The sequence below is a fragment of the Anolis carolinensis genome, chromosome 3 (genome assembly GCF_035594765.1).
Source record: "Anolis carolinensis isolate JA03-04 chromosome 3, rAnoCar3.1.pri, whole genome shotgun sequence".
Classification (NCBI taxonomy): domain Eukaryota; kingdom Metazoa; phylum Chordata; class Lepidosauria; order Squamata; family Dactyloidae; genus Anolis; species Anolis carolinensis.
In genome coordinates this window covers 157,847,501-157,873,191 of record NC_085843.1, presented here as the reverse complement: position 1 = coordinate 157,873,191, position 25,691 = coordinate 157,847,501, and the positions used below count along the sequence as shown (strand labels likewise).

The 25,691-nt window shown below is 39.8% G+C and overlaps 1 protein-coding gene across 1 annotated transcript in view; it reads right to left on the bottom strand.

Moving 5' to 3' along the window:
* Positions 1-25,691, bottom strand: part of cacul1 (CDK2 associated cullin domain 1) — a 54,739-nt gene that overhangs the window by 25,296 nt on the left and 3,752 nt on the right. Inside the window, exons 2-4 of the mRNA XM_062975652.1 lie at positions 24,218-24,344; positions 19,434-19,536; positions 3,967-4,062 (exon numbers count right to left, since the gene is read on the bottom strand). Coding sequence (XP_062831722.1) covers positions 3,967-4,062; positions 19,434-19,536; positions 24,218-24,344 — 326 coding nt within the window. The remainder of the gene's footprint in view (positions 1-3,966; positions 4,063-19,433; positions 19,537-24,217; positions 24,345-25,691) is intronic.

The window sequence follows — 25,691 nt, the reverse complement described above, 5'->3', positions numbered from 1 at the left end:
ATCTGCTCAAAGGGCAGGCTGGCTTTGCCACCAAAGGTGGTGACATCAAAGAGGTATATTCCTTTGGGAGAACCACTTCAGACATAAGGGAGGGTAATATATCCTGCCCAGGAGGAGAAAGGGGATTCTCTGAAAATAACTTCCACCTGCACTGTATTTGAAATGCTGTTACAGCTAAGACCTGCCTGTTGAATTAAAGGCCATGTTTCAAAAAGGAAGAGAGGCAATGAAATAAACATTACTACTATAATGGGCAGAATATGAAAAAAAAAGAGTATCACTATGGGAGAAGGAGAGCTATATGGTACTGGTTGCTGCTAGACTGTTTCAGTGTAAATCACCCTGATAGCCTCTACTTTAACCTCAGCTGAAAATACTTATGCTGTAAGACATGTCAGTGAATGAAATTGAGAGAGTTTGACTTGCCCAATATGACCCAGTAGGTCTCTATGGTTCAAACTGGAATTCAACCCTTGGCCCCCAGTGCTCAAACCTCTACACCACACTAGCTGTCTACAAATTCATAACTGCTTGTATTCCTCTCTCAGTGCTGCAAATATCCATGGGTGAATAGAAATATTTGAAATAAAACTACACTACTCAGATTATTATGTCAAAGACTACTGGCACTGAACACACAAAAAGAATAATTGTCAGGAAGACTAAATAGTTCCACAATTGGTTCAAGGACTTGAGAGAATTTCATGTTCTGTTCGGATTTGTAAATGAGGCTTTGGAAATAGATTAAGACTGTGTTCAGCTCCAAGTACTCACATTATATCTGATGAATCACCACAACAGAACTCTAGCATGTTGTGTGATGCTTTGTTCCCAATTCCCCATGTTTATATCAACAGTCCACAGGAACAAAAGACTAAGTGCATTTATCCTAAAAGCAACTAGACAAAATCCTCTAAGCAGGTAGATGATCTAAAGAAAAACATCAGGAATTTCTTCCTGATGGTCTTACAGTAACTCTCAGTGCCTTTTGATCTCTAAACATTCAGGCTTAAATATTCAGCTAAAGTTGGTTTTGTTTCTTGAGCAATGGATTGAAGCAATTGGCGATCTCTCAAATCCATGTAGTATTGGAGGAAACTGCACATTTATTTACATTATTCACTCTAAAAATATGAACATTAATACAAATATTAAGACAACCTGTTAACTGAAAATACCACTTTAGATACCTAGTGTTAGACTCTAGGGCTAAGAAAATCTCCATTATGATTATTTTCTTAAGTATTAAGGTGCTATAGTCCAGATTTCAAATATGTTCGCCATAAGACCTGTGGTGATACCCTCTGGCATGTGTAATTCTTCCTACTAATAAAACTGCCATGGTCTACTCTAGATAATGTTTCCTCAGTTCCAAAGCTGAATTAAAGATAAAAATTGTTTGTTGCAAATACCTGGAACCCCAACAAAGCAAGGCCCATCGCAAACCCTCCCTTATTGCCCTTCTTCAGCTAAAATATGCTTCTTAGGGGAGTGGAGCTCAGTAAAGCTTATTTATATTTTCTAGTATTCGAAAAAGAATCAAGAGTTGAGTGTACAGTTTTTTGGTAAACCCAGAAAGAGCAGAATATTAAAGACCTTGACAACAACAAAATGTTATTATTTATTTATTTACTTCACTTGTATACCACTTTTCTCACCCCGGATGGGGGACTCAAAGGGGTTTCCAAACATATTATGGTAAAATTCAATGCCTACACAACAATAATAAAATACAACTATCGACTGAATCATAAAAAACGCAATAACATTAACACTGAAACACAGAATTAAAAACATATTAATTTAAACACTAAAATTGCATAATTCAAAAATCAAAGTCCAGGGCCATTCCAATATCAATCTCTATTGCACGTAATCTCTTATCATTCCTTTTATTGCTATTATTGGATGGTCATCCTTGTATCCAGACAATGGAAATTTACTAGGCCTGAACTCCTCAGAAGGAGCAGCTATGAATCCAGGTCTGCCGATGCCAGATCACTTTGTTTAAAAATCATAACGCAACATTCCCCTCACTTAGGTGTCTGAATGCCAGCAACGTTTATTAGGAATTTTTCAAACAGAAATAAATTAAACTATTGCACCAGAAGGCATAAAGCTTCAGAATTCTATATTGCCATGTGAATTCCCTATACCCCCTTAGTTTAACCAGGCAGCTTCCAAATCAGTACTGTATCAGGTGAATTAGTTTCCACATATATAAAAGTGTGGACCCAGATTCACCACATCTGGCTCGAGATTGAATCTTAAGGTCAATGCACACCTTAATTAAAATGTGTTCTTCTAGAACCAGTCAATTCACTGCAGGGGCTTCATGGCTCAAAATATGTTTCCCATCAAGGGGAGAGTATACTCCTGTCTTCAGTTTTGAAAAGGCTGTGAAACTTCTTTAATATCTGTTTGGCTTGATTTACTTAGTTGTAAGCAGCTGTCAGAAGGCCTGTTTAAACAGAAGATCCTTTCAACCTGTTGGAAAAAAGGGGAGTAGAGTTGGAGCAACGGAGCCTCCTGCAAGTGAGAGTTCCATTGCCTAGGAGCAAACACCAAGAAGATTAGCTCCTGTCTCCTCACCAGATGAACATGGCAGGGGTGTGGGACAGAAAGAAAGTCATTTTCAAAGATTGCAATACCCAGGCAGACTGAAACATGGAGAAAAGGACTTTCAGTCTTCATTTAGGCTGCACAAAGGCAGCTTCATAGTTTGTGTACAGCACTTTGAACTGTGCTAGGAAACACTAACAGTCAGTGAAGCTGGAGCAGTAATGGCTTGCTATTCTCCCTATGACCTGCAGTTTGAAGCAGGCATCCTACTCCAGTGCAGGCATCCTACCTACTCCAGTGTGAACTAGGGGTGTATCTATACTGTAGAATTAATGCAATCTGACACCACTTTTAACTGTCATGTCTCAATGAGATATAATAATGGGAGTTGTAGTTGTATAACACCTTTAGGCTTCTCTGCCTCAGCTCGCATGATTCCACTGAGCCATGGCAGTTAAACTGGTTCAAACTACATTAATTCTACAATACAGATGTGCCCTAGTTCTTAATGTCAGATTTAGGAACAGCATACATACAAGGTAATAATGCTGTGCTCAAACAAATAAAAGTAAAAGGCTAAGCTCACAAAGCACTAATTACATAAATTACAGGAAAAAAGCTGCTTAAAACAAATACCATCTTTCTTGATTAACTGAAAGCCCTTTTCTGATCCTCTAAGTTTTACCATAGTACATAAAATCTGTGAAAACAGAATTCCAACATAAACTGTTTAAGCTGTACACAGTATAAACTGTAATGATCAGCTGTTCCCAGATCATGCCAGTGGCTTCATGGCACCCAATTCATCACTTTGTTACCAGTCATAAAAAGATTTGTTATTCCAATCACTTCTGAACACCTTGGCTAAATAAGAATCACACAACCCATCCAGATACGGTTCCCTAGGGTATTACATTAAGGAAGAGGAGCAAGGAAGGGGAAACAGATAAAAGAGTGGGGAACCGAAGAAAAAACTGGGAATCTGATGTGATGGTCATAACCTATGAGAGCACCATTTAGGATCAAGGCCTCCAGAACGGAGAATAGCTTACCTCTGAAAAGAATCTAAGTGAGCAAAGGAGCAAAACTATCAGTTTGGAAAGCAATGTGGCCTATCATCTCCAATGTCCACTATAATAACAAGGTATCTAGCTGCTTAGTTTGAATATTGCTATAGCTTTTACTCCCAAAAAGTAGAAGCTGTTTGGTAAAGAGCCAGGCATGTGTCTATCTAGCCCAGTACTAACTGTGACTGGGAGTAGCTCTCCAGGGTTTCCGGCAAAGGTACTGCCAGCCCCAGCTGGAGATGCTACAAATGCATTCAAATCATGTGCTCAGTCACTGAGCATCAGCTCATCTCTCCTAGAGAGCACTAATGGTGGAAAAACTGTTCTCTGGACTTACCATATATATGAAAAGAGGCACAATGCTCTGTAATGCTCCCATATACTGTCCAAGTGCTATGTTAAACCTTTCAATGTAGAGATCTCGAGGGCTGGCCTGTAAGAGAAAAAATGAGATGCCTTACTAAATCCTCTATCTTGGATTAATTGGTTATGCTTGCAAATAAAATTAGGATATGTCTCCAGAATTAATAATGCAATAGACTGGAACAGTTTAGACTTTTTTATTCATTAATTCACTCTGGCTAACTGAAAGCCCCTAAAGCTATTCTGCAGAGAAATTACTAATATTAAAAACAAAGTAATACAAAATATTTTTGCCCTATGGATCCTTATGTAGCAAAAGAGTACTATCCATGCACAAGCAGGACATAGTAGCAGCTCTGAGCAAACTAGGGTTTGCAGAAGTACAACAAAGCTAATTCAGAATCATGCAAGAGATAACCGAGGCCTAGTTCAGCAAAGACTGAGTAATCTCAGCGATCACACAAAACAAAGTGCCTGCTGAGAAATTTAAAGTTCCATATATACGCAAGTATAAGCCGGCCCGAATATAAGCTGTGGCACCTAATTTTACCCCAAAAAACTAGGAAAATTTATTGACTTGAGTATAAGGTGAAGGTGGGAAATGCAGAAGCTACTGGTAAATTTCAAAAATAAAAATGAAAATAGATACCAATAAAATTACATTAATTGAGGCATCAGTAGGTTAAATGCTTTTGAATATTTACGTAAAACTGTAATTGTCAAGGACAGAACGCCACAAGATTCAAAGTAACAGAGTTTATTAGATTACAGAACTCAAAAATGCCCGTAAAACACAAGGGCCAGGCAGTTTTTGCCTTTAGGAGCAAAAAGGGGCAAAAGTAAATGTTCAAAAGATAAACCGGATTAAACCGGAGTTTAATCCGGGTAAAAACAAACTGCTTACTTCAGCCTGGGTATAAACGAAACGAAAGCCAAGGAACAAAAGATACAAAGAATGCAACTAATTGGCAGCAGATTCCTCTCTGCTGCCAACACTGTGCTTAGAGTAACTTGCGTCGCTCCCCCACACACACAGCAGACAGGATCTCCAACACGAGTAAAACAGCCGAGGATTGTAGCAGTTGAGTAGACCAGTTCCGTTCCGTAGATCAAAGCCAGAAGCAGACGTTTGTAGTTTTTCCAAGTCCAAGAAGGGGGGGAAGACAAGCCGTAGTCAGTTCAGTCCGAGTTCTCAAAGCAGGAGATGGCGTCCGTCAAGAAGACGACGGAGGGTCAAGGTCACAGCACAGGAAAGCACACAAGTCTTCAGGGAAGCGTCCCACACACACACGGATCCCAAGCGTTTGCCCAGATTACCTTGCCCAACGCAATTTGCAATTGCTCCCAAGCCCCATTTTATGCCAGTTACAAATCTTCATCACTGTCAGCTGTCCTCCTTAACCCGGGCGTTTCCTCATCACTTTCCTCGTCAGAGCTGGAACACCTCTGACTACGCCCAACAGCATCTCCAGCTGTGGATCCCGTCCCATCCCTCCAGCTAAACCATGGGTCTAATCCTGAAGGTCCCCATTCATCTTCTGTCCCATCATGGCCAGTGGCACCCACTTCCTCCCTTACCCGAGTCCAATCCATCTCATCCTCCTCTGAGCTAACCAGCCCCTCCTCCATTCTCTCCGTAAACCCTTCGAAAGACTCCTCGTCAGAAGGTGCTGCAAATATGTCTCGCAGTCTTTTTCTCTCTCGCTCCTCGAGAGTATCTGACTCTCGAGGAGTCTTACGCCCACGTCTGTCAGTAACAGAGCCATGAGGCTCAATCATAACACTATCCCCTCTCACAAAGGCCTCCTCCCCCGATGGCGGAGAAGTGGCAGTGATACCCTCCGCTATAGCACCACGACGACTAGAGGTAACAAGTTTCAACAGTGAACGATGAAAGACTGGATGGACCTTTAAACTAGACGGTAAACGCAAACGAAACGCAACAGAAGAAATCTTTTTAACGATAGGAAAGGGACCCAAATACCGAGGCGCAAACTTTCCCCCAGCCTGTTTAATATGTTTGGAAGATAACCACACCAAATCCCCTTCTTCCAACTCCTCCCCTGCCTGCCTGTGGCGGTCAGCCTGAGTCTTCTGCGTTGCCTTAGCTTCCAACAGTAAGCGACGGGCAACATCATGCAATGCAGCCATTTCCGAAGAGCGGTACACAGGGTCCGAAGAGACCACATTGGTCGACGGCGCCACACCTCCCCGTGGGTGAAAACCATAAGTTAGCTCAAATGGCGTATGCTGACTAGACGTGTGCACCGCATTGTTGTAAGCAAATTCCGCCACCGGTAACCACTTTACCCAAGCCGTGGGTTGATCTAAACAAAAACAACGCAGATACTGCTCTAAGAGCCCATTAACCCGTTCCGACTGTCCATCCGTTTGCGGATGGAAAGCTGAAGACACGTTTAACTTAGTCCCCAAACACTCATGGAAATGTTTCCAAAAGCGTGACACAAATTGCGGAGCCCTATCTGAAATAATCACCTCGGGTGCTCCGTGCAAACGATAGATGTGCTTTGTAAATAGTAAGGCCAACGTAGGGGCCGCCGGAATGGTTGAACAAGGAATAAAATGAGCCAGTTTACTAAATAAATCCACCACCACCCAAATACAAGTATAACCCCCAGACTTAGGCAAATCTGAAATAAAATCCATGGAAATGATTTGCCATGGCCTCTCCGGAACAGGTAAAGACGATAACAACCCTCTAGGGCGCCCAACAGGCGTCTTACTCTGCTGACAAACGGCGCAGCTGTCACAAAAGCGCAGAATGTCTTGCCGCATCTTTGGCCACCAGTAGCTCCTGGTGATAAGCTGTACGGTCTTGAACCTGCCAAAGTGCCCAGCCATGGGTTCGTCATGGTGGGCTCTAATCACCTCCAACCTGAGGGTCCCTACTGGTACGTAAACCTGCCCCCTACGCACCAATACCCCGTCTTGATCCTGGAGATGCGGCAGTATGGTACGGTTACCTGCAGAGAGCAGCATCAGTTGCTCCTGAGTCCACACATCATCCTTCTGAGCCTCAAGGATCTGGTCATGTAACCCAAGCTCATTATCTACAACACACAGAGAGGCAGTAGGCAAGATGGTCTGACATACTACCTGCTCATTGGTCTTAAATTCCGGCTTGCGGGATAAAGCATCGGCCCGCAAGTTTGCCTTCCCCTCCACGAACTGCACCTTGAAGTTAAACCTGGAGAAAAACAAAGCCCAGCGGATTTGACGCTGGTTTAACTTCTTTGCTGTTTGCAAGTGCTCTAAGTTCTTGTGATCAGATCTGACCACGATCTGGTGCCGTGCCCCTTCAAGCCAGTGCCGCCACACCTCAAACGCCACCTTAATCGCCAACAACTCCTTCTCCCATATGGTATAGTTCTGCTCGAAGGGTGTTAGTTGCCGCGAGTAAAATCCACAGGGACGCAAGGTCCCTGAGGAATCCTTCTGAGACAATACAGCCCCCAACGCGTAGCTAGAAGCGTCCGCTTCTACCACGAACGGTCTGTCAACATCAGGATGGGTTAGTATGTTGTCCGATTGAAAACTAGACTTTAGTTGTAGAAACGCCTCGTGAGCTTCCCGCCCCCACACAAATGGCTGTTTCTTGCGCAGAAGCTGCGTCAAAGGTACCGTGAGCTTTGCAAAATTCGGAATAAACTCCCGGTAGTAATTAGCGAAACCCAAGAACCTTTGTACATCCTTCTTAGTCTTCAGCTCCTGCCATGAGTTGACGGCGTCAACCTTATGTGGGTCCATTTTAAGTTCCCTACCTGACACTACATGACCTAGGAACTCCACTTCAGGCACATGAAAGACGCACTTGGAAGCCTTGGCGAAAAGCCCATTAGCCCGCAGTCGGTGCAGAACCTGCTTGACATGTTGACGATGTTCTTTCTCGTCCTTAGAAAAAATCAAGATATCATCCAAATAAATCACTAAAAATTGATCAATTAGGTCCCTGAACACATCGTTCATGAACCTCTGGAATACCGCAGGAGCATTACAAAGCCCAAAAGGCATGACTCGGAACTCGTGGCATCCGAAACACGTGTTAAATGCCGTCTTCCATTCATCCCCTTCCCGTATACGGATTAAGTTATAGGCCCCCCGCAGGTCAAGCTTGGTAAAGACCTTAGCCCCTTGCACCCTTGATAATAGTTCCGAGATTAAAGGGAGCGGGTACCTATCCCGAATGGTGTATTTGTTTAGGATCCGATAGTCACAGACCAGCCTAAGTTCCCCAGTCTTTTTGGCTACAAAGAATACTGGTGCCGCAGTTGGAGAACTAGATGGGCGAATAAACCCCTTGGCTAAATTTTCATCTAGAAACTCCCGCAAAGCTTGCCTTTCCGGTACAGTCAAGGCATACAGCCTCCCTGCTGGCAGTTTCGCACCTTCTGCCAACTTGATGGCGCAATCATATGGCCTGTGCGGTGGTAATTTGTCCGCTTCTCTTTTACAAAATACATCCGAGAACTCCCCATACTCAGCAGGCACTCCCTCCATATCAGAATGAGTAACATTTAGAGTGCAACAATCCTGCCTCTTTAAGATCACTTTACGTGTTGCCCAATCTACTTGTGGGTTTACTACAGCTAGCCAATCCATCCCCAGGATCACATCATATCTAGGCAAGCTCGTAATATCCCACACAAACGTTCCCGTTACTCCCTGCACCTCCCACGTTACTGCTGAGGTTTCATGGTTAACCACCCCAGTCTCCAGCAGTCTCCCATCTGCTCCTTCCACCCATACGTCGCATGCCTTGCGCACTCTAGGAATGCCATGCTTCTTAGCAAACTCAATATCTACATAGGAGACCGTAGCCCCTGAGTCCAGCAGTGCCAAAGTAGAAACAAGTTCCCTTCCCCCAACAGATAATGTAATGGGTACGAAAACATGCTTCCTCCCCTCAGTTGACTGCTTGAGGAGCCCTAGTGCGTTGGACTCACGTCGCACTAGGGCTGGCCTTTTCCCGAAAGCTGGGAAGGTTTCACATTACAATTTTTGGCAAAATGCCCAGCATTCCCACAGTACAAACACAAGCCCAGCTGCCTCCTACGGCTCTTTTCCTCTGTAGACAGCTTTTTAAAGACCCCAAGCTCCATGGGCTCTTCCCCCATCACCACAGGTGCCCTGGTTACATGCATGGGTGGCGCACACATTGCTTTTGAGTGTTTACGAGCCTCGAACCTTGCGTCTAAACGCAGCACCTTAGCTACTAAGGCGTCCCAGCTTTCAGCCGGCTCCAAGCGTGCTAATTCATCCTGGAGCATATCACTTAACCCGGCAGTAAATAAAAGCATGAATGCATTTTCCCCCCAATCCAGCTGGTGGCGATACAGGTTAAACTTATTTAAGTAATCCAAAACAGTCCCCTTTCCCTGTTTCAACCGATACAGAGCCCACCCAGCGTTCTCCGTGCGGAGAGGATCCCCAAAAGTATCAGTTAACAACTTTTTGAAATTATTCAAATTGTCCTTGACTGGGTCATTTCCCAAAATTAAATTAGTGGCCCATTGTCCTGCGGGACCGGTCAACAAACTCAAAATAAAGGCCACCTTGCTAGTGTCTGTAGGAAAAGCATGAGCACTGAGCTGAGAAAAATAAAGCTCCACTTGTGCCAAAAAGGTTGGCAACTTGCACCTGGTTCCGTCAAAGCGTTCAGGAGTCAAAACATGTCCTTTCACAGCCTGAGCTGTTTGGCTAACGGTAAAAGCCGTTTGCAATTGGTCTACTTTGGCCCGTAACTCATCCATCGTCTTCCTGACGGGTTTATTGCTGCAATAAACTTTTTATGGGCGTTGGGCAATCTGTCAAGGACAGAACGCCACAAGATTCAAAGTAACAGAGTTTATTAGATTACAGAACTCAAAAATGCCCGTAAAACACAAGGGCCAGGCAGTTTTTGCCTTTAGGAGCAAAAAGGGGCAAAAGTAAATGTTCAAAAGATAAACCGGATTAAACCGGAGTTTAATCCGGGTAAAAACAAACTGCTTACTTCAGCCTGGGTATAAACGAAACGAAAGCCAAGGAACAAAAGATACAAAGAATGCAACTAATTGGCAGCAGATTCCTCTCTGCTGCCAACACTGTGCTTAGAGTAACTTGCGTCGCTCCCCCACACACACAGCAGACAGGATCTCCAACACGAGTAAAACAGCCGAGGATTGTAGCAGTTGAGTAGACCAGTTCCGTTCCGTAGATCAAAGCCAGAAGCAGACGTTTGTAGTTTTTCCAAGTCCAAGAAGGGGGGGAAGACAAGCCGTAGTCAGTTCAGTCCGAGTTCTCAAAGCAGGAGATGGCGTCCGTCAAGAAGACGACGGAGGGTCAAGGTCACAGCACAGGAAAGCACACAAGTCTTCAGGGAAGCGTCCCACACACACACGGATCCCAAGCGTTTGCCCAGATTACCTTGCCCAACGCAATTTGCAATTGCTCCCAAGCCCCATTTTATGCCAGTTACAAATCTTCATCACTGTCAGCTGTCCTCCTTAACCCGGGCGTTTCCTCATCACTTTCCTCGTCAGAGCTGGAACACCTCTGACTACGCCCAACAGCATCTCCAGCTGTGGATCCCGTCCCATCCCTCCAGCTAAACCATGGGTCTAATCCTGAAGGTCCCCATTCATCTTCTGTCCCATCATGGCCAGTGGCACCCACTTCCTCCCTTACCCGAGTCCAATCCATCTCATCCTCCTCTGAGCTAACCAGCCCCTCCTCCATTCTCTCCGTAAACCCTTCGAAAGACTCCTCGTCAGAAGGTGCTGCAAATATGTCTCGCAGTCTTTTTCTCTCTCGCTCCTCGAGAGTATCTGACTCTCGAGGAGTCTTACGCCCACGTCTGTCAGTAACAGAGCCATGAGGCTCAATCATAACAGTAATTTAAGATAATAATAAGACTTTAATAAAATAAGACTGTCCAACTCTAATTACCTATATACTTGAGTATAAGCAACTCGAATATCAGCTGGCCAGGACCCTCATTCAGGCATAAGCCAAGGAGGGCTTTTACAGCCCTAAAAAAGGGCTGAAAAACTCAGCTTATACTCAACTATATGTGATAAAACAGAGAACAAGAGGGCATATAGAAACCCTGAATAAGGATCCTGCACACTCCAACATTTTGTTGCATGTTACTTCAGAGCATTCTTCAATAATCACCATTTTAAAGTAGAAATAAATACCTCATGCAATGTTTTTTATTTCAGTTGAGTATGGTTTATGAATCCAATGTAGCTTTTTAGAATCAAAATTTGAAGGGAAGTATTTCTGAAACTGAAAGGCTAGCTATGAAGCAAAACTGGCATTTACAAAGCTTCCTAAACATGGCATGAGGATTCACTTTTCTTATGAAGTACAGTTGAAACATTTGTTGCAGAATCCACAGTAAACACTGCATGTTGTTGCTAATAGATTATGTAAATATCTACAACAGCCACTAGATGATATTCAGAGACTTTTTACTGTTGCCGAATTTTTCACCGCTCCACATTCAGTTATGTGAGCAAATGTGGGGTTGCAAACCACAGTTTAAGAACCTTTGGTGTAGATTACTGATTCCCAAACTTTGGTCCTACAGCTGTTATGGACTTCAATTCCCAGAAGCCCCAACCAACTTGGCCAAATCAGAAATTCTGAGAAATGAAGTTCAAAACATCTGAAAGACCGTTTGGGAAACACTAGTGTAAAACAACTATGACTTCTGAAAGTGCCAGTGGAGATGTGACATTAACCACAATAAACACTGTTATAGAAAAGAATGTATGTACATGTATTGAAGAAAAGCACTATATATATCTGGCTGGAGCTCCCTGCCACTAAATCACAGTTAAAAGGATTGGTGATATCCTATGTAATTTCTTCTTCTTCATTCACACAGTCGTTTCCAACTCTTTGTGACCTCATGGACCAGACCACACCAGAGCTCCCTGTTGGCCGTCACCGCCCCCAGTTCCTTCAAGTTCATGCCAGTCACTTCAAGAATACCATCCATCCATCTTGCCATCCATGTAATTTAGGCCATTGCAAATATACCATGGACTTCTGGGATAATATGGACCTCTGCTCATTTAATATTTAAAAACTCTTTAACTGTATTTTAAAATGCACCATGAATTTACTGTTAAGGCTGCAATCCTATAAAGGCTTACCTAGTAAATTCTGACTGACTGACTTTTGGGTAGAAATGAGGAAAGAGGAACCTGGAGGTGGAAAGTACATGGCCTTTCACAGAAGAGAAACATGAGGTGTTCCAGGTATGGTTGGACTATCACTCTCATCGGCCATAGTCAATATAACCAACAGTAAAGAATAATGGGAATTTCAATCCTACACAATACGAAGACCCATATATACCTCCACACTGGACTACCTCTTCATCATACTGGTTGAAATGCTGAATTTTATCTTCATGATACAGAATTAAAATACCCCTACCCTCCAAACTTATCCTACTACAGATCTGAAGCCACATTGATCTTTGCCTCTGAAACATCACTTGTGCAAAATTGGCTCTGGAAATGTGTACAATGGCATGCAGAATTTAGTCATAACTTTCCTAAGTGAATGATGACACATGTAGATAACTCATAAACAACCTAATTTGCAATCCTTCAAAAACCACTGCTGAAAGAAGTCAAGAGTAAATAATAGAGAAAAGGGAGCAAATGTTGAAATAAAAGTTTGAGCTGCCAAAATGTATAACAAATTAACAAAATTACTGAGAAGTGTATAAAACAAGATGTATTTGATTGGATACCTGTGTGCTCTGCATGCAAAATTTCTCCTTAACCTCTTAGCAATGTCTATCATTTTTAATTCATGCAGTCTCTGAAATTCACACTTCATAACCAACAAAAAGAGTGACAGTAAATATGTTGATAACATCACAATTTTTTTTCTCATATTGACTCTATGTTATGCACTTGCAGTGTATTGAACTCTTTTATGTAATGGTTGAAAGACTTTCTTTCGGAGGTGAAGAATTCTGCAAAGACTAAATATCTAATTAAGTAACATATGAAAAGCTGTTACGTTCACTTCATTTAGACTAAAGAGATTGCCTTGAAATGCCACTAAAAGCCAGGGTTACCTTACTCATCTAATCTTTTCAAGGAGTGAGATATCCAGCCAGTAAGTTTTTTGTTTTGTCTTTTGGTTTGCTTTGTCTTTTATTTTTAAAGCTTTGCTGTTCATGAACAAGCACATTTTCTCAGTTACTAAGATACAGAAAATTGGAATATTTGGCTTTGATAAGATGAGGAAACAAGATACTCTTTCTATAGCCCTTAAGCATGCCTGTAACTTTTATTACTGTGCAGTCAACTCCATTGCCATCCCCAAAACCTGCCTCTTCTTGAAACTGCAGCCATGTCACTGAAGCCATGCTATATAGTAGGCTCTTGGTATCTGCTGAGGTTTGGTTCCACGGCCCTCTATTGATGCAAAAATCTGGCGATGCTTTGGTCCAATTACTGTATATACAATGAGGTAGTCAAATGGTATTCACTATATAAAATGGCAAAAAATGCTTGCTTTTTGGAAATAAAAAATCAAGCCATTGTTGTGTGAATCTGTTTATAAAGGGGGCTGGCCATACTGTGAAACACAATATGAAATTAAGGATAATCATCATCATCTATCTCTCTCTCTCTTACGCAAAAAAGTAGCCCTCACCTCCCTTAATTGAAGCTATACTTATAAGTTTTGGCTGTGTGGTTACTGGGAACTTGGGCCACCTGATGATCACAGAGAGTAACCCTGATTTAAGTACAGAGATGAAAAAAGACTAAACTATGACAACTGAACTCTGAGTCTAATGAATACTCTAAATGCAGAAGGCTCAACCAGCACAGACACAAACCCGCACACCTTGCTTCCCAACACCAATAAAGAGGTGGGCAAAGGAAAGGTTTTATTTATTTCATGCCAAAAGCATTGCATAATAAATAAGTTTAAAAGTGATGAAATAAAGAAATCACAAGCAACTAAATAGTTTTAGACCAAAAGCGGGCAACAGCGACCGCATTGTCTGTAGATGTAACCAACTCCTCCTCAGTACATGAGGCAGGACATTGTGGGCAAGCATACATATGTGGAGTTTTTTGCTCTGCTCCACAGTCACACAAGGTGGAAGATTCCTCCAGGTAGTGCCATCTTGCCAAGTTGTCTTTTGATCTGCCCACTCCGCTTCTGAGTCTATTTAGGGACTTCCAAGTTGCCCATTCTTGGTTTGCCCCTGGAGGCAGACCCTCATGGGAGTGCCATCCAGTTGGAATTGCCTGCTTTTTTAAAAAAAATAAAAGGTTGAAGAGACCAGATTCTGGCCAAAAAAAAATCACCTCGGTAATCAAGACTGAGCTCTATGTTTTTGTATATATTTCGACACAGTTTGTGCCCTTGTCAGATCTATGTCTCTAACCAAGTGATTATATTTATATATTCATTTACCCTTGGAGAAAGCATGCCCAAGAAAAAGCAGTAACACTGAACTTATGTTGCAGAGATATAATCAATGCAATGTAAGTTCAAGAAGCAACCTTCATTTCTGTTCTATATTGCAATAAATAAATAAGTTGCAGTAGTAAGAAAATGAAAATAACAAATACATAGCAGAATAAAGATAGTACCGGGTTACAATACACATTTAACTGAAACCTTGAATAAAGGCATGATTTCACTAAAGAAAAGAGGAAGGAAATATCTGAAATATCAAATTCTATGGAGATCATGGGAAAATCAACTACCCATGGAGAAATCTACTGCAACAGCTCTTCCATATATGCTCCATATATATTCATTATTAGGAATCAGCTGGGGAGGAGTGCTATAACACAGAACTCTTACTAAGCACTTTGCATTGTTTTAAACTTTGTATATTGTATTTTATGACTGTTTTAACTGTTTTAACGTTTTAGTTCATTGTATAACGGTGTAACGGCATCAACTGCCACTTGTAAGCCGCCCTGAGTCCTCTCGGGTGAGAAGGGCGGGGTATAAATAATTGAAATAAATAAATAAATAAATTTGCTGGATCCTCTACCACAACATGAAACTAGAGAGGTCAGCCAAAACTGGTCTAATTTCATGCACGTTTGGAAATATGTATGTGCGCAGGATATTTTATAACCTAGATGAATTGCATACAGCAAGCAATCCTGTTGCTTCGAGCATTGCTTCAAGTTGCCTTAGTATCTACACAATAGAACACATTAAGACCCCCTCCTCCATTCCACCCCACCCTCCCATCAGCGAGGGATACGTTCTTGGCCAGCTTGCAGTTATGTGACATTGCAAGTACAGTAGAGTCTCACTTATCCAACGTAAATGGGCCGGCAGAATGTTGGATAAGCGAATATGTTGGATAATAAGGAGAGACTAAGGAAAAGCCTATTAAACATTAAATTAGGTTATGATTTTACATATTAAGCACCAAAACATCATTTTATACAACAAATTTGACAGAAAAAGTAGTTCAATACACAGTAATGCTATGTAGTAATTACTGTATTTACGAATTTAGCACCAAAATGTCATGATATATTGAAAACATTGACTACAAAAATGCGTTGGATAATCCAGAACGTTGGATAAGCAAGTGTTGGATAAGTGAGACTCTACTGTACTACCAGATATCATTAATTTAACTCATTTCTGATCCCAGCATTCCATACCTAGAGGGTCCTGGAGTTTCCTACAGATATCCTCTCTAGAAACTTGCCAGGTCCCTTAGTGCAACTGTATATGATAACTCTGTGAGAGGGAGTATACCAGGCATGGGCAAACTTAGGCCCCCCAGGTGTTTTGGACTTCAACTCCCATAATTCCTAACAGCCAGCCAAAGTTTGTTCATACCTGGAATATACCACAGAATCATCTGCAGGACCTAGCAAATTTCTAGAGACCATTTTCCCTGCCAAATATGTGTAAGTGAAACTGGCTACAGGTTCCATGGTTGCAGGGTTCTTACTGTGTTTTTAATATTTATACAGTTGGTTGACATCTATCACTACATGCCACATGTAGTGTATATTCACACGTAAGAAATTATGTATAACCACTGAGTCCCATTGAGTAACCGAGTTCCATGTAGTCATGCCAGTCACATGACCTTGGAGATGTTTACAGACAACTCCGGCTCTTTTGCTTAGAAATAAAGATGAGTACCAACCTCCAGAGTCGGACACGACTAGACTTAATGTCAGGAGAAAACTACCTTTTATTGGGTCCCTAATTAGACACATATTACGATTAAATAAGAAAAGGGTTAATGCAATCATAAGCATTTCTATGTGCATCTGGGAAATGAAAGATGAAGAAAAGGAAGTGGCCTGTAATTAAAGAATATTTGATGATCTGCGGCAGCTTAACCTTGTATCTTCAGGCTAACATTCAGACTGATGTTTTGAAAATAGTTACTCTAGTGACAAAAGGATTTTGCTGCCACCTACAGTACACCACATAAAATGGAGAATAAAAAAATATCTAAACTGGTAGATGACACAAGGTCCACACATCAATTCAGACTGTTCTGTGAAGGTAACCTCAATTGCCACTCAGGATGATCTCTTAATTCAAAATAGGAATTATTTCAATGCCATGCTCACAGGGCCTAGGAGATAGAAAATCCACTTTCTGTCAGCACTTTCAAAGTTGGGAGCCCTCTTAAGGAATGGAACAAAATATGAATTGTAAACATTCTTGGGAACCATTCCAATCGTAAACCTAACAATTCCTGGATTGCTTGAGCATCTTCAGTTAGATTTCAGAAAACTGAGGCGAGAGAAATTCTGTAGTTTCTGTACGTCTGAATCACCTACAGTATTTGTCATTGCATCCTCCTGCTAGTTTAGAAAAGATCAAGACCTAATGCCTTTCCAGTTCAAGAAGCTTGTTCCATTATCAAGAACTTATTTTCAGAAAGCCTATTCACTCTCCCAGATTGCATACGCTCAGTTGTATGCAATTACCTCCCACACATTACCTCTCCTATTGCATTTGCACACATTAAACTGAAACTATATTATCAAGCAACAAGGATTAAGCATTCTGGTAAGCTGTCTTTCCAAATGTGTTCTTCAGATCAATGGATCATTGATGAGAAAACTGTGTAATGTTGCAATGATTAAGGTAACGGATGAGGTGTGTCTTATAATTCGTTCTTGCAAAAGCATCATGAGTTACATATACACGGAGGAGCTGATGTTTATCTTCTCAACTCCAATAGAAGTTCAGGAGATAGGTGAGGAAGTACCCATAGGAAAACCCACAATTTTCAGTTTTGTATAATTCTAGACATCACAATTTTAGAAAAATACAATCAAGTGAAACAGGTAGGAAATAATGATGAAAGGCATGGAAACAAAGCCCTATGGGGATCCTTAGAAGAAATGAGATAATGTTCAATCAATTATTCCTGTTTAGAGGTACTTTATCAATTTCTAGAAAGACTGGCAGATCAAGGAACAACAAAACAAAGTATGAAACAAACACATTTTTTGCTCAAAATAGGGGGTGGGCCAGCTTCAGAAAGCAGGATGCAATTTTTTTTTGGTCCACAACCTTACAGCCTATTAGTGAAAGCTAATCACAAAGACGAAGACCAGAACACATACATCCTGTAGATCTTATTTGCTACCACAATGGAAAGGAATAGAAAGTAATGCTATACTGTTCACATACATTAAAACAGATTACAAAGAACAAACATAGGGCAATACAAAATTATAAAGCCATGTTTTTTTGACATTCATGACTAAACAGGACATTAACTGCACAAAATTCCTTCTTTCCCTCTTAACATTTGTTCTTGATGTAGTTGTCATTTCCTTGGCATCATAGTGCCTTTTCTTTACCCTGTAATATTGTCTTAACAATGTCCCAGAGCTTGCAGATTATGTAAAGAAATATTTGCCCCATAACCTATGGCCCATGTTCTGAAGTACAGATATTTCAGACTTCATGTCAATGGTAGGAGACAATAGAGAAAGTTGTAAGCACCAAGAGCAAAGCTTTTCCCCACCTGGTTTATGGTAAACATCTAACTTTAACTTAAACAGAAGTTAAATGTTCATAAATTGGAAAAAATGAGGAGTTTCACGATGTGCCCATAACTTATGAAATTATGACTATGTTTATCTACGCTGGTTTGGTAAAAAAAAGTTTGCATTACCATTTACATGTAGAAAAACTTTCCAGAAGAGAAAGGACTCAGATATGGTCAACAAGAACAAAGTAATGTCTGCTCAATTTGAAAGGACATTGACAGAATAAAAGGAAACAATACACTTTGCCTTGACTAAGGATTTCTTGTAAGTAGCAACAAAAAGACAACAGGTTTTAAGTGTTTGTAACACTTTCCAGAGAGGTAAGACAGGAATGAGTTCATAAAATACATCCCAGCCAAAGATGCTGCTGTCTTGATGTAACTGCAATTTGCCTGCCTTGTGTGATATACTCCCATGAGCAAGTTATTAATCACTAAAGTGAGCACGTCATTTAAGGCTTTCACTTTTTGTTTTTGAAAGAAGTCATAAAATCATCAGTCACTATCCTTTTTTTAAAGTGTATATTGCCTAAACTTCATGCTTACCAGGTAAATGTTCCATATGCTAGATAATGTTCAAAACCTTTCATTCTTTAAACATGCATTTCAGCCTTATTACAAAGTTGCAGTGTGTACAAGTCCACCACTGAATATTTTTAAAAAGTACATCTCTTTTAATGCTTTGTTGCCACTTGCATAGAAAGTGCACACTGCAACTCTATAAAAATTTCTGAAGATTGAATAGTCCCTGAAGAAGGCCAATATGTAATACAGTAGAGGCTCACTTATCCAATCTTCACTTATCCAAGGTTCTGTATTATTCCAAGGCAGTTTGCCTTTTAGTAGTCATTGTTTTTGTAGTAAATGTTACAATGTTTTGGTGCTAAATTCGTAAATACAGTAATTACTACATAACATTACTGTGTATTGAACTGCTTTTTCTGTCAATTTCTTGTAAAACATGATGTTTTGGTGCTTAATTTGTAAAATCATAATGTAATTTTATATTTAATAGGCTTTTTTCTTAATCCCTCCTTATTATCCAAGATTTTTGCTTATCCAAGGTTCTGCCGGCCTGTTTATCTTGGATAAGTGGGACTCTACTGTAAGGCTGAACAGACATTGGGCTTTTAAAAAGAATAAATGTTTTTACCATTGTGTAACACATGGGGCCTTTTCACCTTTTATGATTTCAAAGTATTTGAAAGCATGACTTTAAATAATTAGTGCAAAAAAGAAATTATTCAAGGACTAGTGCTCTATAATGCCATCAAAGTTAACTTTACTATTGCACAGGTAGAAATTGTGATAATAAATTAAAGTGACTGCTGATGTTCTAACTCCCAGAAACATTCTCAAAACAAAATTGCACAGCTTCTTACCTGCAACTCCTCTGAGACTCTCTCTAAGTGGTTAGTTATCTTTTTTATTAGGTCACTATACATCTGTTCCGAATGCTGCTGGCACACACATTTATACACACAACTGCAGAAATAAATACAGGAACATGATGAATTGATAACAGTTTGCAGCATGAAGGTATAAAAACAATATTAAACCAGTAGAAATCCAACTTAAAAAAAATTAAAATCAGGTTTCACCCATATGCAACAAAAATCCTATTCGCCTACAGATTTAGTGTCAGCTAAATTGTGTTCCTGACGAAGTATTCCAGACTTAAAATTAAGTCTATAAAGTCAAGGCTGCAACAAATAACTTGTCTGTGTCAAACTGGTGTGCAAACTTCACCCTATTAAGCAACTTACCCATATTTAACGTTGCCTTAAAGGAGATTCTTTCATCTAAATATATTATGCTCAATTAAAATAAACATGAGCGCCACCATACTGTAGTAATTTAAAGGACTGGACTATGACTTTGGAGAACAGGGTTCAGATCCTCGCCCCAACATAGAAAACCACCAGAGCACAGTAAGCAAGTCACATCATCTGTCTCATAGGAAGGCAAAAGCAAATCCCCTCTGAAAGCACACAACAACAAAGAATAGATTCACATAACTAATGGAACACATGTTAAGTGTTGAGTTATCATGTTCTACCAATTGTCTACTCCAGCTTAAGTACCACATGGGCAAGGAGAGGTGTAATTTCTGAGGAGCAACTAATGGCTCCTAAGACAACATCAAGGCTACTTGCAGACTCCAACAAATACTCCCTAGCATATATCTACTAGTTGCTAATGTTCCGAAGAGCAAAACATTTCAAATGAGAAACTAATGTGTTTCTTCTCAAAATAATCATGGTTCTATAGGGTGGTCGGAAGTTCAATTCTATTAGGAAATAAGGTACATGGTTCTCTCACACACTATTTCCTACAAAATTCAGTGAATTCTGACATTGGCAAGGATCACTCATGGGAGTGGTGGCAGTAGTAGAATACAGTCAGTGACTGATGTGTTCTTGGAGGCTATGGATTCCTTCAAATAACATTTGCCAGTCATACCTTAAGATTACCAGTAACAGCAAGATGGATGTCTTAACTACCTGTCTCTATCATATGCATATATTGACCACTCAGTATTAGAAAGTGGATGAATTCAGTCAAAAGACTTACAAGTATTAAAATATTCCTCTCTCTTGAACTAGAATGTATTAGATCACATCAACTAGAACAAGATTAAAAAATAAATCCATATTTTCTGCATTAAAAGAAACAAGCATGCATGTGTTTACATAACACTACTATTTCCTATAACTTTTGTTCATGGAGTCTTCCAGCATAGTTGCATTATATTTTTTATCTCCACCATTTTATTGAAGGCCGAAGCAATGAAGACAAGATTTTAAAATGTATACCTCCTTTCACACACCAAATGTTTATGTGAGAATATTAGAACCAAAGCTGAAGGAACCAAGGATCCTTCCACACAGTCCTATACCTTATACTATATCAAGGCAGAAAATCCCACAATATCTGTTTTAAACTGGGTTATCTGTGTCCACACTCAGATAATGAGGGATTTTCTGCCTTGATATTCTGGGATATAAGGCTGTGTGAAAGGGCCCCAGGAAGGATCATTCCTGCCTTTGGTAGGTGGAGTCTAGTAGATTTCCCACTGCTTTCCCCTGATAAGTCATTACACATAGTAGACACTTGATAAATGTTGCAGACATTGGGGGATTCAATGCCCTTCATATTCTATAGTTAAGAACTGGGTTGCCAAATTTAAAACAGGCCACTTCAATATCAATGATGAGGAACATCTTGGACAACCGAGAGTGGTTGTTGTTCCGGAGACCGTTGGTGCTGATCTAGCTCTCTCCGACTATCATCTGTTTCCAAACCTGAAGAAACATCTCAAGGGAACCAAATTTCACACAATTTCTGATGCCATGGCTGCTACGGATGACTAGTTTTAGGCCCAACCGAAATCTTTCTTTTTGCAAGGCTTACAGAACTTGGAATACCAATGTAAGAAGTGTGTTGATAATCAGTGGAGAGTATGTGGAATAAATGTAAAGTTTCATCTCCCTATCTCGTTTCTTTCTGGGTAAAGTCAAAGACTTATCAGCAGCCCCTCGTAAAAGACCTTCTGAGTTAAAAGACCTTCAACATCAGATGTTTTGGGCCTCTTCTACATTGCCATATAAAATCCAGATTATCTGTTATGAACTGGATTATATGGCAGTGTAGACTCATATAATCCAGTTCAAAGCAGATAATGTGGATTATCCACTTTGATAATCTGGATTATATGGCAGTGTAAGAAGGAGCCTGAGAGTACTCTCTCTGAAACTGTTAAGAGTACCATGTAAGACCAATTACTAAGGAAACAGCTTACAAACTATCTACCTAACACATATACTACCATTCAGTATAGGTATATCCACAATTTATCTGTACAAAAGTACAGCTTTCACATTCAGTGAGAAACTGTAAAATGTGACAAGTACTTTAAATGTACAATAAATCATTTTATATTATTAAAACAGTAACATAAGAGTAGGTCTAATAAGAATGTAAGTATAGATATGCCTCATTTTCTCCCACATTTAGATTTCCCATTGGTGAAAGATGGGGAAACACATTTTATTTTCATGGCTTATATCTCTATCACCCCAGACATTGGGTAAGGTAACACTTCATCCAATGCAAATAATTCTGTAGAATAAGAATGTAGTCACTCAGGTATTCAGACACTGCGGCTAACCAATCAGAATATATTAAACCAGTATGTTAGCAGATGCCCTGGGTACAAATTAACTCACAAGGAATTCAAGGTACTAGTTTTGAACTTTCATAATTTAAGTTCAGGCCCACTTTTGTTTTGAAGGATCAATTGTGCACATAAAGCAAGCCCTTCATATCTGCAGGTTTTATTTTATCAGATTCGATCATTTGGGATTTTGATTAATATGTTCTCTAGGAATCTTGAGGTCCTTAAGCATGACTCTATGACCAACTTCTACTAGATTTGATTTGGAAGACTTTGGTCCCTTCCACACAGCTGTATAAAACCCATATAGAACTGGATTATATGGTAGTATGGACTCAAGATAATCCAGTTCAAAGTAGATATTGTGGATTATCTGCCTTGCTGTTCTGGCTGTGTGGAATGGCCCTTAGAGATTCCTAAAGAAAACAATTGTTTAGGAGTTTATAGGTCCTCCAGCATGATTCTAGAGTCAATTTGTCTATAGTCAATTCTATAGTCAATCTGTTGTAATGATCACATGGTTTTAATTGTTTTAATTTGATTTGGATACCGGCTTTTAATTGTGTTTTATGTTTAGTTTTACTACATGTTGTATTATATGTGCCATTTAATTCGGCCATTGTGTAAGACCGCTCTGGGTCCCTCTGGGGGAGAAGAGCGGTATACAAATTAAATAAATAAATTTCCAGCAGAAAGTAACTTCAAGATCATGCTGGCAAAGTTAGAGATTACTAAAGTGCTGTTTTCTCATTTCTTAAAATTCATTTTTTCCACTTTGCTGATGTTCTAACCCCAGCGAACGTTGAAGTCTGTCTGTCTAATCTACTTTATTTTTGAAGACTATCAATACAATCCTTGCTGGCTGGCCCATCTTTAAAATTGTTGACCACTAAACCTTTTTTGTAGTGACCACTAATTTGCAGAATTCTTCCTCGTACCCCAAGGGGTTTATGGTTGTGTCTATATGTGTTGTGAAATTGTTTTGAGGGGATTTTGTCCTGAAAAGCAATCTGAAAGTATCAAAAACAGATAAAACATGTGTTTTATTGTCACTTTAATTTCTAGTAAACTTTCTTGAAACTTGCTGAAAAACGGCAGAAAATTCCTAGATCAGTTAGGGTAATACTGTAAAATACATTTTATTAACAAAGTCTCATGGATTGCCTTCAACTGTTTAGGTCAAAATGTGAAACAAGAGCTATATGTTTGATGTTGTACGAAAGAAAAAATAAACACTTTCCTAAATTACAAAAAAAAATCTTAAAGCACTATTTTCATCCATATTTATTATTCTAGCAACAAGAGCAGAAATAATTAACTGAAATCTCTTGATCATGTTTTAATGTAAAATGGGTACTCAACTCATAGCCCACATATGGATCTTTGAAGTGTTAAATGTCCATCTCTTTTGCCCCTCTACTAAGGTGCAATCTACACTGCCATATAAAATCCAGATTATCGGCTTTAACTGGGTTATATGGCTGTGTAGACTCATATAATCCAGTTCAAAGCAGATAATGTGGATTATCTGCTTTGATAATCTGGATTATATGGCAGTGTAGAAGGGTCCTCAGTCTCAACCCCCACCTCCAACAGATAAAGCCCGTTTCCAGGCTACAGATGCTGATAAGACAGGCTGATAAAGCCTTCCCTACAAACTAGAAGTAGCCAGTCAGACTGTATTCCTCACAAGCCATTACAACTGAATAGATGTAGCTCCACACCACAAAGGATATAAACCTTTATCTTGAATCCTGTGGTGGGAGAAAAACACCCTACAAATAAATAAAAGGCTTTAAAACTCCTGCCACTGCTTTATTTCATTGTTATACTTACATACCCTTCCTTAAGTGTTTCACCAAATTACAAAATAATTCAATTCTCAAATTAACATTTGTACCTAGGAACATAATATTGGCTCATTAAAACAGACAGCTATAGAACTGGTATAACTGTTTTCAAACATACTATTTTTATAAGATTCCTTACCTGTATATTTGTTCATAGGAGATGGGGATGTAGTCACCAGGACTCTGTGTCAAAAGCTGATCTATGGCACTATCCAACTTTGGCCAATATGTGCTCTTATAGTCTTCTATCGTTATAACATTCATTACTATAAGAGAAGACAATATCTTAGCAAATTTGGAAAAGCAGCTAAAAGGAATAATGAAACAAACATTATTAATGCCACATGCAAAACATTCTCAGACACAAATCAAACTTTTTAAACATTTATAAACTGTAAAAAAATATTTCCCAGATATTTCCTAACCATGTAAAACATTCATTTTAGTTCCAGTTTTGAGTCATTTTAAATGGAAGCAAATCCCACTGAACAGTTTGCTTTACTTCTCAAGAGTCATGCGCATATAAAGTTACAGAGAACAAAACTGCAATTTCATCTATACAGGTAATCCCCAAGTTACAAACAAGATAGGTTCTTTAGGTTTGTTTGTCAGTTAGATTTGTTTGTAAATTAAAACATACACATTTTAAATGTAACTCCAGTCATTATATCTATCTATTTATAAACACACACTCTCTCTCTATAGTATAAATATAATAACATAAATAAATAAAACTTTGTTTCCTGCCACCATTTCCCCGAAGGTATTCAGGGAGGTTCACAAAAAAGACTCAATAGTGCAACAATACACAAATACAACAAATTTTCAAGCTTCCTTAGAAGAAATGAAGTGCTAGGCACAGCAGACTGGCACTTCATTCTGTATATTTCTGCTGATTAACACTGACCATTACTGCCTGGATTTCTTGCTACTTAGAAGAAAAATATTTACAGTTTGATAATATTGGTCTCTAGATAGCAATACTCACACCCTAAAGCATGTTTCTGAAAAGCTGTTCAACTGACGTTCTGGATCTGAAGACTTAGTGGTACATGGACCACAGTGATTTTGTCCATCTCATAAAAGTATTATTCCAAACATAGATAAACCCAAAATGTGGGCTTGGTGACAACTGAAGCCAGATTTCAAGCATACTACTGCAAATTATGGAACATGCAGTATCAAAATTGTCCTTCCCCCTGGCTTGCAAAATAAGCCAATGGTGCACTTTCTGCTGGAGTTGGGGAGTCTTTTTTTTTTTAACTTCCCAGAAGTCAATTTTCAAAATCACTAGCTAGATTCAACTTCTTCTCTAGGTAGTTCCTAGATCAAACAAACTGTGCAGGTTGCTGTCATATATATAGACAGACCTGAGAAAAGCTCATTATGTCCATTTATAAAGTAATTCTGAAGCAGCTCTTTGATCTTCCTCATCTACTTTACACGCCTACCTTCACAAGTAGGTGCATGCAAGAGAAAGGCAACACTACTTCCAAGCAGAAGGCCTAGTTTGCATTTCTGAAGGGTTGGCACTGCTATCAATGCAATATTTATTGAAACAGAAGAAAAAGAGAAAACAATTAAGACACACACTGTGGTCAGGGGGATATGGT